Source organism: Dermacentor albipictus, chromosome 8, assembly GCF_038994185.2.
Source record: "Dermacentor albipictus isolate Rhodes 1998 colony chromosome 8, USDA_Dalb.pri_finalv2, whole genome shotgun sequence".
In the NCBI taxonomy this organism is placed as follows: domain Eukaryota; kingdom Metazoa; phylum Arthropoda; class Arachnida; order Ixodida; family Ixodidae; genus Dermacentor; species Dermacentor albipictus.
Window position 1 is genome coordinate 90,978,015 of NC_091828.1, and position 14,178 is coordinate 90,992,192.

General features: G+C 44.5%; 1 protein-coding gene across 2 annotated transcripts; it reads left to right on the forward strand.

Annotated features, from left to right (window-relative positions):
* Nucleotides 1-5,522: 5,522 nt before the first annotated feature.
* Nucleotides 5,523-12,370, forward strand: LOC139048490 (uncharacterized). Of its 2 annotated transcripts, XM_070522893.1 has the most exons (8): nucleotides 5,523-5,965; nucleotides 6,703-6,818; nucleotides 7,304-7,470; nucleotides 7,631-7,762; nucleotides 7,818-7,916; nucleotides 7,975-8,091; nucleotides 10,227-10,298; nucleotides 10,721-12,370. In XM_070522893.1, exons 2-8 carry the CDS (start codon nucleotides 6,703-6,705, stop codon nucleotides 11,671-11,673), a joined length of 1,656 nt encoding a protein of 551 aa, XP_070378994.1. In that variant the 5' UTR covers nucleotides 5,523-5,965; the 3' UTR covers nucleotides 11,674-12,370. The 2 variants fall into 2 exon arrangements, with proteins under 2 accessions (XP_070378994.1, XP_070378995.1); XM_070522894.1 differs by lacking the exon at nucleotides 7,975-8,091.
* The last annotated feature ends 1,808 nt before the right edge of the window (nucleotides 12,371-14,178 follow it).

Consider the following 14,178-nt stretch of genomic DNA (forward strand, 5'->3'; position numbering starts at 1 on the left):
GCTTACTCACGTTTCTTCCCTGAAAGTCCTACAGGACACGTGACATAAACGAACAATTAAACTTGCGGGACTTACACACTCCGCAGAACCCTTAAAATAATGCGTCTTAATAACTCGTTCCACGCATACTTATCAGAGAAGTCAGAATACACGGCTGCCCTCACACACACACTAGCAACCCAGTCATAAAGTCTGCTTCCTTCCGTCCACACAGGACACGCGCTAATGGAACTAAGAACGCTTCTACGTGCAAATCATGCACTCACTCAAATCTACGCGCTTAACCTTACAAAATTCAACACTTAAAAAGAAAGAAGGTTAAATAACACTCGCGCTTTACCATAGGCCTTTCGACGATAACCTTCACCTTCAGGTTACTCGCACACACAAAAAAAAGCCTATCTACTTATTAATGAGCATCTCGCGAGACTACATGTTTACATAAAACGCATCTTTCAAATCTCGGAGATTTCTCGAACCAAAACATAAACAAAGCTCAAACCTTACACATTGAAAGAAACTAGTCTCAAATCGCGAAATTTTCCGATGCTCAAAAATAAAATACAAAACAACACGTTTTCCTACTACGGAAGCTCTCTTGGCCTCTCATTGCAAACGCTTACGTCTGACTCATACTTTGAGTCTAACCCGGGGTGGACGTGGTCTGAAAGCTACTCTGGCTGCCGAGAGACAACAAAAGGGCTGATTCACTATCAGCTCCCCCAAGACGTTACGGTCTCCTGCCAATTTGCGTCCCCGCGCCCCGCTTTCAACACAAACTCGATTGACCGCGTCGCTACTCCCCACCTGGTCTCGTCCTGCCACCTTGCGTTTCTTCGAACTGCACGCTGAGCTATGAAAAGAACTACGGAACGACGAGGAGATTAACTGCCCCGTGCCCTTTGTCCGCGTCCGCGCAGAACATTCTTCGCGGTCCCCTTTTGACCGGTGGCTCGACCATTTTGGATGCGTCAACATCGTCCTAGACTACCGCACCTTCTTCCTCGCGCCCTGCCCTTTTGGGTTTCTCGCCATCTTTGGCGGCGCTACATTAATTACCGACTTTCGGTCTTTACTGCGCTTCTTTTTACGGCGCTTTCTCTTCGCACTAGCCTTCATGTCGCCTTCTCGTGCCTCGTGCTGGCCGGTACACATTTCGTCGGCCCGGATCGGTCTCTTACCCGCACAGTCTGAGTGATTTACATTTAAATCTACTCTCACTTTGCCTCGACTGGCGGACAGCCCAACCGACTCTGGCACAATGCAGCAGGCTTTACTCGAGTAAGACAACTCGCACTCTTGCGAACTGCCCTCTGCTACATTGCCCAGCTCACGCTGTGCATCGGCACACAGCCCGTCGGTATCGATCGCTGTCTCACGCGCACAGTCCGAATGATTATTAACTGAACCATCCCTCTCTAGGCTATCTAGACTGGCGGAGAGCCGCACCGATCCCTGAACAATGCAGTTGTTTTCTCGTGAGCTACGGAGCTCGCCACCCCGAGAACTATTCTCAACTGCATCGTCCAGCTCGCACTTCACTTCTGCACGCACATCTGGCTCTACATGGGTGCTCGCTTCTGTCGGGTCAGAAGTACCCTTTTCTTCGCTAGCAACTTCGCTAACATTACCAGCGACGCACACGCTCGGTAACTGTGCCAATTTGTTCGCAGCTGGCCTAGCTGTCTCCACAGTCATCTGTTGGCACAGCACCTCGTCGCTCTCACTACGGCCTTTAACGGCCTCTGTTGCCACTAAGGCATCGTTAGCAGCTAGCCTTTTCCCTTCACTTAAGAATCTGCAGCCAATCTCACAGGCACTACTCTTTTCATCGGCTTCTGGCGAAAATCCGCTCGATGCTGCCTCATTCTTTCGCTCTGTACTACCTACAGAATTCCCAGACAGCCGTTGTCTCTGTGCCAATAACTGATCACAATACTGTATCTCTTTGATCAGTGCTGCCTTCTCTCTCTCATACTTTTCCTCTCGCTCACGTTCGCGTTCATTCTCACGTCCGTGACGCTGACACCTAAGAGTAAGTTCTTGAAGCTCATGCTTCCGTTCATTCTCGCGTTCTTCACGCTGACGCTCACTCCTAAGCTCACGACGCTCTCGCAAACGTACACGACGCACACGCTCCCGTGGCTCCTGTATCACCTCCCAAGAAAGCTCAATGCTTTTGTCATCATTGCCACTATCGTTAATCGCCTTTATGATAGCTGGCGTTTCCATCCGTTCGTCCGCCTCAACTCCCAAATCGTCGCACACCAACAACAAGTCTAACCTCGTCAACCTTCTAAGATCCATGGCAGCTGCCCCGACAGGTGGTTAAAACTGTTTTCCTTAATTAATTTGTGCAAACACACAATGCAACAAATTCCCGATTCCCAGAACTATCAAAATTGAACACACAACCTTTGAGTCTGGCGAATCATAAGGAAAAAAACCACGCGCTCACTTACGGTTGCAGCACCCTGCCATCCGGTTCGTTCGTCCGCTGTTCCCGGCTCCTCCGGACTCCCTGGGTCGAAGGCTCGCTCCTTCTTCGCTACTCCCAGTTTCTTCGGACCTCTTTCGACGAAGGCTCTCTCTTCTTCGCTCTTCCCGGTTCCTTAGTATCTCTCTTGACGAAGGTTTATCCGTAGCGCTGCCACCAGCTGATGCATTCGGAGGCGATCCTACCGCTGCCAACCAGATGTAGGGGTTGGAGGACGGGACGTCGGGATGAAGACCCAAACTTGGGAGGGATTTATTCTACATTATATACAAGGAGGTGAGCGACAAGTAACAGTCGTACAGACATTACGGGCCCGCAGCAACTCGGACGCTGCGGCCCGCGGCAAGAAGTTCGAGAGAGGTGAATCAGGGAATCAGGGCATGTCCCAGAATGCTCAGGTCTCTCTGGAAGGCTTCTTATAAACCCTTCGAGCACTGCAAGTCACGTCATGTTTGACCAATGGGAGAGTCCACTCCGATGACGCCACTTGCAGCCAATGGTAGGCGCCCGTGTCGTGGTGTCACACCTGGCGGCTTGCTGCGGTCTTGCATCGCAGACTGGCAATGCACTTCGAACAAAGAGAAGGGGAGGGCTGCACCTGCTTCATTGTCGGATGCCCACCTACTAATCCCGGCGGCGCACGAACTTGTTGGCATGTAAACTTGTTGCCCTAAACTTGTCTGCTCGGCCGCTTCTCTGGAATGCGCTTTCCTGCTTCTGCATTCCTCAATTAGCTGTGCTGCAATCCGATGTGGTCTGGGGAACTCGAAGCAATCGCAGGAACCAGCTCCATATCTAACAATACATACATACATACATACATACATGCATGCATGCATGCATGCATACATACATACATACATGCATGCATGCATGCATGCATGCATGCATACATACATACATACATACATACATACATACATGCATGCATGCATGCATACATACATACATACATACATACATACATACATACATACATACATACATACATACATACATACATACATACATACATACATGCATGCATGCATGCATGCATGCATGCATGCATGCATACATACATACATACATACATACATACATACATACATACATACATACATACATACATACATACATACATACATACATGCATGCATGCATGCATACATACATACATACATACATACATACATACATACATACATACATACATACATACATACATACATACATACATACATACATACATACATACATACATACATACATACATACATACATACATACATACATACATACATACATACATACATACATACATACATACATACATACATACATACATACATACATACATACATACATACATACATACATACATACATACATACATACGTACGCACGCACGCATAAAACACAAGCTCTTCTAAGCTCTCCCAACCCTCTACTACTACCACATGGCCTCCTTCCCACGCTTCTCACACACTTTTTTCCACTTTGGCGCTCCTAATGCTAATGCATAAAAGAGAAATGCGGCGGGTATTCGGGGAACTTTCTATTACGGCGCAAGCATGCTTTAACTCGGCTGTTATTTCGGTTTTACTTACTTGGTTTTCCTAGCTAATGCACGTCTACCCATCGGTTTTCCGGTGCCAAGGATATGGAAACCGTCTGCTGAACGGTGTGGAAATAAGTTGCCAGGACGCTGGATGGCCCCTTCAGTGCGATCGTATCAACAGAGCCGGAGTGCCGTCACAACCGGTTTCACCAGAGTAGTTTTGTCCCTTCTTTTATTTTTTTTTTATTTTCCTTTTTCCTTTCTTAATTGCGACCATGACGCGGTAACGACGACGTCACGAGCCGCTTTTAACGCCGCCAATCATTTATTATTATTCTACTGTCATTAATTATCGGGCTTCAACCGCACACATCCCTCCGTAATGTTACTTGTAGTATAGCGCTATATACAGTGAAAGCTCGTTAATTCGAACTTCAATAATTCGAATTTATGGATAATTCGAACTGTACGATTTGGTCCGGCCAAGCTCCACAGAAGTCTATGTATAAAGAAGTCCGTTAATTCGAACGCGAGAAGGTTCCCTCACGGATAATTCGAACTACGCTCGCCTGGCACACGGCCAGAGAAACGCGCCTACTGCCTACACACAAGGCTGTATTGCCTCCGAAACGGAGAGAATGGCGAGAGAAGGCAAAATCGGAAAAAATCTAACCGACGTGGGGTCAGCCAGAAGGCAGCGGCGGCTGCCGCCTCTCCGTTCTACGTAACCTCCGAGACTTCTTGCCTGTTGCGAATCTCGGAGGCTTTGCAAATCTTGTACAGCTGCTAATGCTGTGCGGAGATGGCACGGCAAGCGCCAAATCACAGCGAATCAAGTACGTCGCAGCTGCGCTTGCAATCAAGAACCAACGAATCAGGGCCTTCGCCACCTTCACATGTTCAGCGTGTTTGTCTCGGCAGTTTTCGTCGGTTGTGCACCTCTGTTTTCAGCTTAGGAGGTATCGGCCATCGCGATTCATTGTGATGGTGTTAAGCCTCGGCTAACGTTCATTTCGGTGGACATCGGTGGTGTGGCACAGTCGGACCCAGAGCTTCGACTTGAAGATGGCGTGTACCCGCGGCACACGCCATCACTTTCTAACGCGCCAAATTTCTGACACGCCCTACTGCTTCCAAATCGCAGTGTACTGTTGCTCTCCTTCACTTTCGTTAGTTCGAACTTTCGTTAATTCGAACTGAAGCGGCTTCCCCTTGCGGTTCGAATTAACGAGCTTTTACTGTATATACACAACACCGTTTGTTGCAGGCAACTTCAATGACACTCCCCTGTGAACTCCCGTTTTTGAGGACCAAATCCTGGCCGTCTAGTGCGCCCACGATTGGGCCGGCAGGCTACATTTGCCAACCCCGTGGTGGGATTAGCCGGTTGCGCGTTTTATTAATAAAACTTTATTCACTCACTCAGCGCTATTTATGCACAACACCATTAGTTGGAAGCAACGCGCAGTGTACCATAGAGAAAGGGAATTGAACAAGAGCGGACACTCGGCGAAAATTGGAAACAGGAAACACGTCACGCTATACTTTTAACATCGACGAATTGGGGTCGCGAGCATCGAGAAAAAGAAGAATGTGAAATGAGATTAACAGCAATTGTTTAATTTATTTTATTCTTTCCCGGAAAAATTAAAGATATCTGCGTATAAATTAAGTTAAACTTTGCGGCTTACTTCCGTTGCCTAGCGACAGGCGAACGGGCGAATGACGAGGCAGATGTTTGCGTCATTCGTCAGACACGCCGCCGAAGCGAGAGCGACCGGCCGTGTATCTGAGCGTTGGACTGTTTGCTCACCCGTGTGACTGTTTTTCTGTTTTGGGATTTAGCCTGGTTTCATGGGCACCCGGCGAATTCTAGCGTTCGTTCGGAACTGCGACATGACGAAATTGCACTATTGGACAACGGCAAGGTGAGAAACTTTCTTTGACAGTCTGCGACGCATTTCGAGCAATTAGGCTTATCTGGCACCTAGTCTAGACTTGTGATGCAGTTAACGAAAAACAGCGTGGCCGTCGTGGAGCAGTTAATTTTAATTAAAGAATCGTACTGGGAGATGTTTGCGACGCTTCCTGTAAGCCTTAACTAATTTTAACTAATTTCAGTAGTTTTTGGGCACGCGACGCTAGCATAGACGCTAGTCGCACAGGGTGCTGTGACGCTGCGACGCAGTTTCGCGTCTACTGATATTGGCGCTTTCGCTGACCCCCAACATTATTGTGACTAAATTGGTTACTTTTTGGGGTACTTTTCAAGCGCAGTGGGTGCGCCTGGCGCTGCGACGCAGTTAGCGAAAAGCAGCTCTGCCGTGGTGCGCGGTTTCGCGCTTTAATGCACTGACAAGTTCATGGCGCTTTTCTTTCTCTGACGCCCAACATTGTAGAAAATTATTTTGAGGCCCGCTCGCCGCGCCTGTCGTGACGCAGCAAAAAGCAGCTCGGCCTTCGCGCTTTAAATGCATCTAGCAAGATAAATTTGCGGCCCTTCCTCTGGCGCCCAACGTTACTGTAACTTATGTTTTGTTAAATTAAAAATGTTAAAGCTAATTGCCTTTGTTCGTAATCTCGTCTGTTCGCCGCTTTCGCGCATGTCGCCTCTTCAAGCGCTTTACATCAATGACACATGCTTGTCATTTACGTTTCTCAACAGATGTCCTCCTGTAGTGGCTCGTACGGCAGTTACTGTTGTGTACAGTGGTGCCAAAACAATGGAAGAACGAGAAAGAAGCCCGGCACCAGTTTTTTTCGTATCCCACAGGACAGCAGGTTTGTTGTGTTGCAATTTAGCAGCGCACTGTTTCTGCTGCTTTAATGAAAATATGCAGCAATGTCGCCCGATTATAACATTTATTTAGCTGAAGTAATCCAGTGAGGGGCATAATGTGTACGCTCTGGAATCAGTTCGGGATTCTTAAAAAATCATGAGCATTTACACATTGCAGCAAATGCATCTTTTTTTTTTTTGTGGTATAAGCGTACCATTGTACCTGTAACTTAAGTGTTGTGTACCTCTTTGTGAGTATCTTGTTATAGAAAATTTGCAAAATGAAACATTCTATCGCATTAAGTGGAACATTCTAGAGGCCCCTACAGCTGTTCGGCAATTTCAAAACTAGTGTACAAATTTTTTTTTATAACTAATGTAGCGCATTTTAAATTCCTGATTTGTCAAGCATGTACACACTAATGCAATAAAATGCTTGATGCTTATTGTTTGTGCCATACAACATGCTCTTTTAAAACGTGCGCAGGTCGACGGCATGGGTGGCATATTCCCGCAGAGCCGACCTTATGGAAAAGCCGGCAGGTGTGTTGTACAAGTCATACAGGATATGCAGCGACCATTTCACTGCAAAAGATTTCCTGGACCCAGGTCGCACGCGACTCATTAGAACAGCTGTACCTACAGTTTCCTCAGGTACGCAATAGAGCAAAGTTCCAAGTGTCAGCACTGTCTTGGTGCACTTTGCTGTAGCTCAAGTACGTCTCTGTGTCTTCATAGAATTGCTAGTGGTAAGAGTTTTGTGGCAATTATTTCGACCTGAACCAACCTCAGGTGAACATTTTTTTCTATTTAGCTTTTGCAGATGCTGCCGATGTGCCATCTGTTGGATTCGCTGTTGCATCACATCAAAACACCGTTCCAGAGGACCATCTGGAAAAGTCTACTATAGGCATCAGCACTATGTTTGAAGACCCTGCTTTGCAAGGTACTTGTAGTGTCCTGTGTTTGCGACTAACACTCAGTGTTGCCAATGAATGTAGGCTGCAGCCGTCCTGCAAGTGAGGAACAAGCTGGTGAGGACGTCCTACATAAGACATGCGAGCAAGGCTCCCTCATGACGGCAAGCCATGCTGCTAAAGGTGAGTTTGGTGTATCAAGTTAAACTTAACAAAGTGGCAATGATGGGTATTTTTCCAGCAAGCCTACAACAGATGTCTGGCTGCAACACCCCTGTGAGCGAGCTAGGTGCAACGACCTCCCAGGTGGATATGTTTGGCAGCAGTTCTACCGAGGATGAGCGTTGTGCTGTTGATGGTAACTATCATACATTTTATAGAGCAGACGCATAGTTCTTTTAACAACATTATTGTTTCAAACCAGGGTGTGTTGAATTTGATTTTTAACTGAATCTGAAAAAGGTTAAGCTGGCGATATAGATAAGGCATTTCTCTTTAGAGACTTTTTATGGACTAGTCAATATTTAATTGTTTTTCAGAAATCTCTCTCGACGTCTGTTATACTTTCTGCCTGGAAAACAGCTAAAGTTATTCCGCTATTCAAATATGGTAGTAAGCAGTCCTTACTAAACTACAGACCCATCGTTATAACGTGTCATTCTTGTGAAATACTTCAATGTGTAATTTGCGAACATATTGAATTCTTGGAGTGTAATGGTTTATCTGGTGCTCAGCACGGTTTGGATTTATCACTGCAACCCAGCTTATTGAATACACTACCGTCGCACAGGCCCCATCAGGCCCTCTATGCAGGTGATCGAATTGATGCAATATTTATTGATATTTCAAAAGCTTTCGACACTGTGTTGCACTCTGAATTGTTCAAGAAGCTCACTGTTATTCTTAACAACAAAGTGTTTAACTGGATTTCTTTTTTATCCAATCGGTCTCAGTACGTACTATGACGTACTCTTTAGGTCTTCTCAATCCTCCACATGCAGTGTAACGTCTAGTGTGCCTCAAGGTTCAATATTGGGTGCGCTTCTATTTTTGATCCTAATAAATAATCTAACAAGTAATGTTCCTCTTAGAATCTGCATTAGGCAGATGATTGTGTATTGTACCATACGATTAAAACTCGTCACGATCACATGATCCATAACGACTCGTTTGCATCACTTCAATCATGGTGTGACTTGGCAGATGCAAATCAACTTCCAGAAAGTTGTACCTATGTCATTTACCAAACATTTTCCGCCTTCTCCACTTACCTATTCGTATAACGACTACCCTCTAGGAGATGCTTCACATCGAACTCGTGCAACCTAGTGCTTAGGCTGCTTGCAACGCATACTACGTTCATCCCCACTTAGCACACGACTCCTCACTTATAAAACGATGCTTCGTCCAATACTGAAGTGTGGCTCTGGCGTTTGGAATGCACACAAAATATCTATCAAAAAAAGTGCATCTGACAAGAAAGCTGTGGGCTTCGTTTATCGTTTTGACGGGTATTTTTTGCCCATTTCCCATCTTAGTCTTCAACTTGCCAGTCTCTCTTCTCGTCGTCACTTTGAATCTTTCAGGTTTCTTTATACTCTTACTCCCCACAATTCTCCATTCTCCTTACTTGGCAAGTAAGGGAAATCTAGACCCAATATCACCAGTCACTATGAGTTGAATACGTCCACTTGTCACTATCATACCGAAGCGTTTAGTCTCCCTGTCCCTTCTGAGATTGCGGAGTGCGCTGCCTGGTTACGCAAGATCTTTACCACTCAATGAATTTCTATTGTATATTAGTCATGATGTTCTGTGCTCTTTATGCTATTCTATGTATTGTATTTCCCCACTCCTGCGATAGCCCTTCTGGGCTGCAGTATATCGAAATAAGTGAAATTAATAAATAAGTCCTTAGTCGACCATAACCTTTGAATAACCATTACATACGAGGTAACTGGAAGGTCAAGGTGCGATATTTAAGAGTACTGTTCAGATTGGAGCACGCTCATAAAGTGCACAATCTTTTAGGATGATTATTCTTGTGACATATATTTTCCATATATGTGTACTATGATTGTATCATTGTTAAATTGTGTGGTGGACACTGGCACTTCTCATATCAGAAATTGAAGCTTTTATGAATGCTTGTCTGCAGAAGCATGAGCTTTGTAAATGCGTAGAGTGATATCTCTAACAAACTCTGTAAACACATGACGTACAACTTATAAACTATGCAATATTTATTTTGTTTAAAGAGCACAGTGGTATTAACTGTTGATGCTTACCATTTGGTTCGGTCTTGCTGTGCAAGTTAGGAAATAATTGTCAACGCACAAGCTACCGTTGCTTTGTACTTTCAACTATATTGGCAGTAAGTGAGGGAGGTAATGCAAAATTGTGCCAGGCAAGTTCTTGTTAGCGTTGTAGCTCAAAGGATGCTTGGGATGCATAAGCTGTTTGGGTAATATCTTGCTCTGTGTTTTTGTGCAGATGCCATTTCCGAGGTGTCCCCAAGCGCCAACATTTTCGATTCAGCTGAAAGACCAGTAGGAAACTATCCCGGTAAGTGTTTGGTTCATTTAACGCTAGCCAAAGGCTTTGTGGATTTTCTTCAAGATGGGGGGTGTTCTTGTAATAGTGGTTCATTTTAATAATGGAAAAGTTGAGCAGCCGAAGGAAACTCATATTGTTTGATTTTTGTACTATTTACTCGAACTCCTTCATGAGTATATGCGAGAAAGGCTCCCTCATGGCTTTGACACAAAGCAATTTAGATCTACTTTTAATTGTGTTCATGGAGGCTCTGTGTAGGAATTGTACCTGCGAACAATGGTTATATTTGGTTGAATGTATCGTACTGTTTTACAGTTTCATAATGAGCTGTTCAGTATGAAGTAACCAGTAAATTAGTGTTGTATCAAGAAATTGTCGAATTGTTGTACACGTAGCTTTATTTATGCGTGCATATTTTTTGTATCTTACAGTTGCTTGGAAGAGCGCAGTGAGGAGCTCTCCGTCAACAAAATTTAGGGCGACCGTCCGGCGACTGCAGTCCAAGCTAGCAAGATGCCAGCGGACCATCAAACGGTTGCAGAAGAAGCAGAGCAAGCTACCGCCATCCATTTCGAAGGCACTGGGCATTATTCGTCCATCAGTGACAGAGGAGGTTTTTAAGCTTTTGTGTACACACCTGCGATTGCAGCAGAGGGGAAAAGGCAAGCGCTTCCCTATCTGGCTCAAAAAGTTTGCCTTGCATTTGAACTTCCGTGGACCCCGTGCATACCGTTTTTTGGCACCAATTTTCTCTTTGCCAACACAGCGTACTCTGAGACGCTGGCTGTGCAACTTTAGGATGTCACCAGGAGTGATTCCCGGAATTATTCAAAGTATTTCTGCTAGCACTCACGCATGGAATGAGCGCGACCGAGTATGCACCCTCATGTTTGATGAAATAGCTTTGAAAAAGAACTTATCCTATGATGCCGGTGAAGATATTGTGCATGGGTTTGCAGATGATGGCATCGAGCGGTCATCAAGTATTGCCGACAGAGCCATGGTTGTGCTTCTGGCAGGTATATCTAAGAGGTGGGTTCAGCCAGTCGCATTTACGATAGGGCATGCATTGACATGGGCAAATGTTGTTGATAAATTACTAATCTCGATTATTGAGCAACTTAAAGCCGTCAGAATTGTTGTCAAAGCGGTAATCTGTGACCAAGGCACGTCAAATGTCAGCTTGGCGCAGAAATTGGGCATCACGATTGGAAAACCATATTTTGAAGTTCTAGGCGAGACAGTTTATTTTATTTTTGATGTACTTTTTTCTTTTTCTCTAAGGTTCTGTATTGTATTCAAAGCTTTATGTTTTGTATGTATCAGCATTCGTTTTAATGCTCCAAATGGACTGCATACCACGTTTGTTTTATTTTGGGGGTAGAGGCCATGGATGTATATTTAAGTGCAAAGCAATGCGGTGGTCTCAGCAACACTACTTTTTGTGTTAATTGGATATATAATGCCAAAAGCATGACGATGTGTGTGCGAGGGGTGTAGGGGGTGTTAGCTCGTGGAACGAGCGATGGGGGAGGGGGCATGGATTTAATTAAGGGCAAAGCAATTTGGTGCTCAGCAACACTGCTTTGTGGGTTAATTGGATACGCAGCGGCGACAGTATACGTGGATGTGCGTGTCATTTTTTGTATTTCAGTTTGCTTGCAGCGCGCAAAGTGTATTGCAGATAGATGTATGGTTGGTGTGAAAGCTGCTTTCTTATGAAGCGAGATAAACATCAATTTTTTCTTTTTCTCTAAGGTTCTGTATTGTATTCGAAGCTTTATGTTTTGTATGTATCAGCATTCGTTTTAATGCTCCAAATGGACTGCATACCACGTTTGTTTTATTTTGGGGGTAGAGGGCATGGATTTATATTTAAGTGCAAAGCAATGTGGTGGTCTCAGCAAGACTACATACTAAACTGTGTGTTAATTGGAAACGAAACGCCAAAAATATACGTGGATGTGCGTGTCATTTTTTGTCTTTCAGTTGGCCGTGCAAAATGAATGCGAAATGTATGATTGGTATGAACGCCGCTTTTTTATGAAGTGAAATAAACATTACTTTTTGTTTTTCTCTAAGCTTCTGTAGTGTACTCATAGCCTCATGCCTTGTGTTATGTATCAGCATTCTTTTTATTACGCCACATGGACTGCACAGTGTTTTATTTTGATGGAATGAAATAAATATGGAATTCCACTGAAAGCTTATCCTAGCATCTCTTTTCTGGAAATGGCACTGCTGTACAAACCCTGCCTGACAGCTGCCTTTCCGTATATTTTCACATCCTACAAAATGCTGCTTCCCGCCCTAAGCAGCGCGCGCCTGTAGAAATAAAAAGCACGCGCATTAATGGTACGAAAAGGGGATCAGCGCAGCAGGCGCCACGTGTACCAGCTAGTATTCAAAACGCGCGCGCACAAAACCGAAACCGGAAGTGTGCTTCAGGTTTTAACGTCGACGGCTTGGTGCGCTGCAGTCAATTCGGCCGCTGGGCTCTATGGGAGTGTCCCCTCTTATTGTATTTTTCTTTCTCTATGAGTGTACTTTGAATCACGGTGTTAGAATACTTCGAACATTGTGCTAGGAATCGCAGTGCGGAGCTACTACTTGCTGGAGCCAACGTAACTGACGCCGCTACTACACACCACCATACACACATCCCAGACATTCTATGGTTATCTTGGTGGTCTTTACAAGGCGTTTTCGTTCAAAACTCTTCTTTGTGACTATCCAAATCAACGTTTTAACGGCTTTCAATCAGAGCGCATGCCTTTTATCCTGCAGTTGTTCACTGTTGCAGATTAAATGCAAAAAAAAATTTTCATTCTAAGAAAAACGAGAAACGAAACTGAAGCGCGCCATTATTAACGCGATAGCATTCTATCTCCCATGAGGCAGAAAAGCCGTCGTCGTGTGCAACGAGTGGCACGAAAAGTCATCCTCAGCGCCTTGTATGTTTGTGTGTGTATAATAAAGTTAAAACGGATTACTTGAAGGTGAGTTAAGGTGTAGTAAAGATAATTAAAGGGAAGTAAAGTAATTCAAGGTGAAATAATTTGGAATATGGTGGATTAAGGTCTGTTAAATTAAAGTGGACTAATCTAGATTAACGTGCGTGAAGGTAGAATAAGGTGGCTTGCGCATTGGAATCTCATAAGGACGCATAAGGGACTGAATTTGCATTAGGCACATGATGATATCACATCATCGAGAACAGGGTAGAACTGTTATATATAAACAGCACCGTTTGTTGGAGGAAACGTTAATGACGCGTGGTCTAGGGTTGTAGTACAGCGCTATTGCTTGTTGGCGCCAGCCTCAATGACGCCGCTGCTACACACCACCGTACACACTTCCGAGGCACTCAGTGCTTACTTTCTCCTTTTTTGTCCTTTTTCTATTTCCCTTTCTCCCACCCCCAGTGTAGGGTAGCAAACCGGGTGCTCGTATGGTTGACCTCCCTGCCTTTTCTGTCCTTGCTCTCTCTCTCTCTTAAGAGTTATAGAACAATGTCATGGCTTCTTGTATATCTATATATATATATATATATATATATATATATATATATATATATATATATATATAAACAAGCAATCCCGTCTTGCCATGCTTCTGGATGTTAAATCATGAATCATGATGTGACTCATAATGAGTCTGTGTGATGGTGTGTATTATACCACGCGTCCAAGACTTTCAGAATCAAGTTTACTAAGTTCATAGCAAAAACAACGTAGACAGAAGGAGGTCCGAGAGCACTTGGCTTTACGGGGACCTCCTCCTGTCCAAGGTTGCAAACAAGTATAGGGAGGTGAATAAAAGTGCATTATAGCAGTAGCAAACGTAATTGAATGAGAACAGAAAAATAAATGCAGATAAATATAAAGAA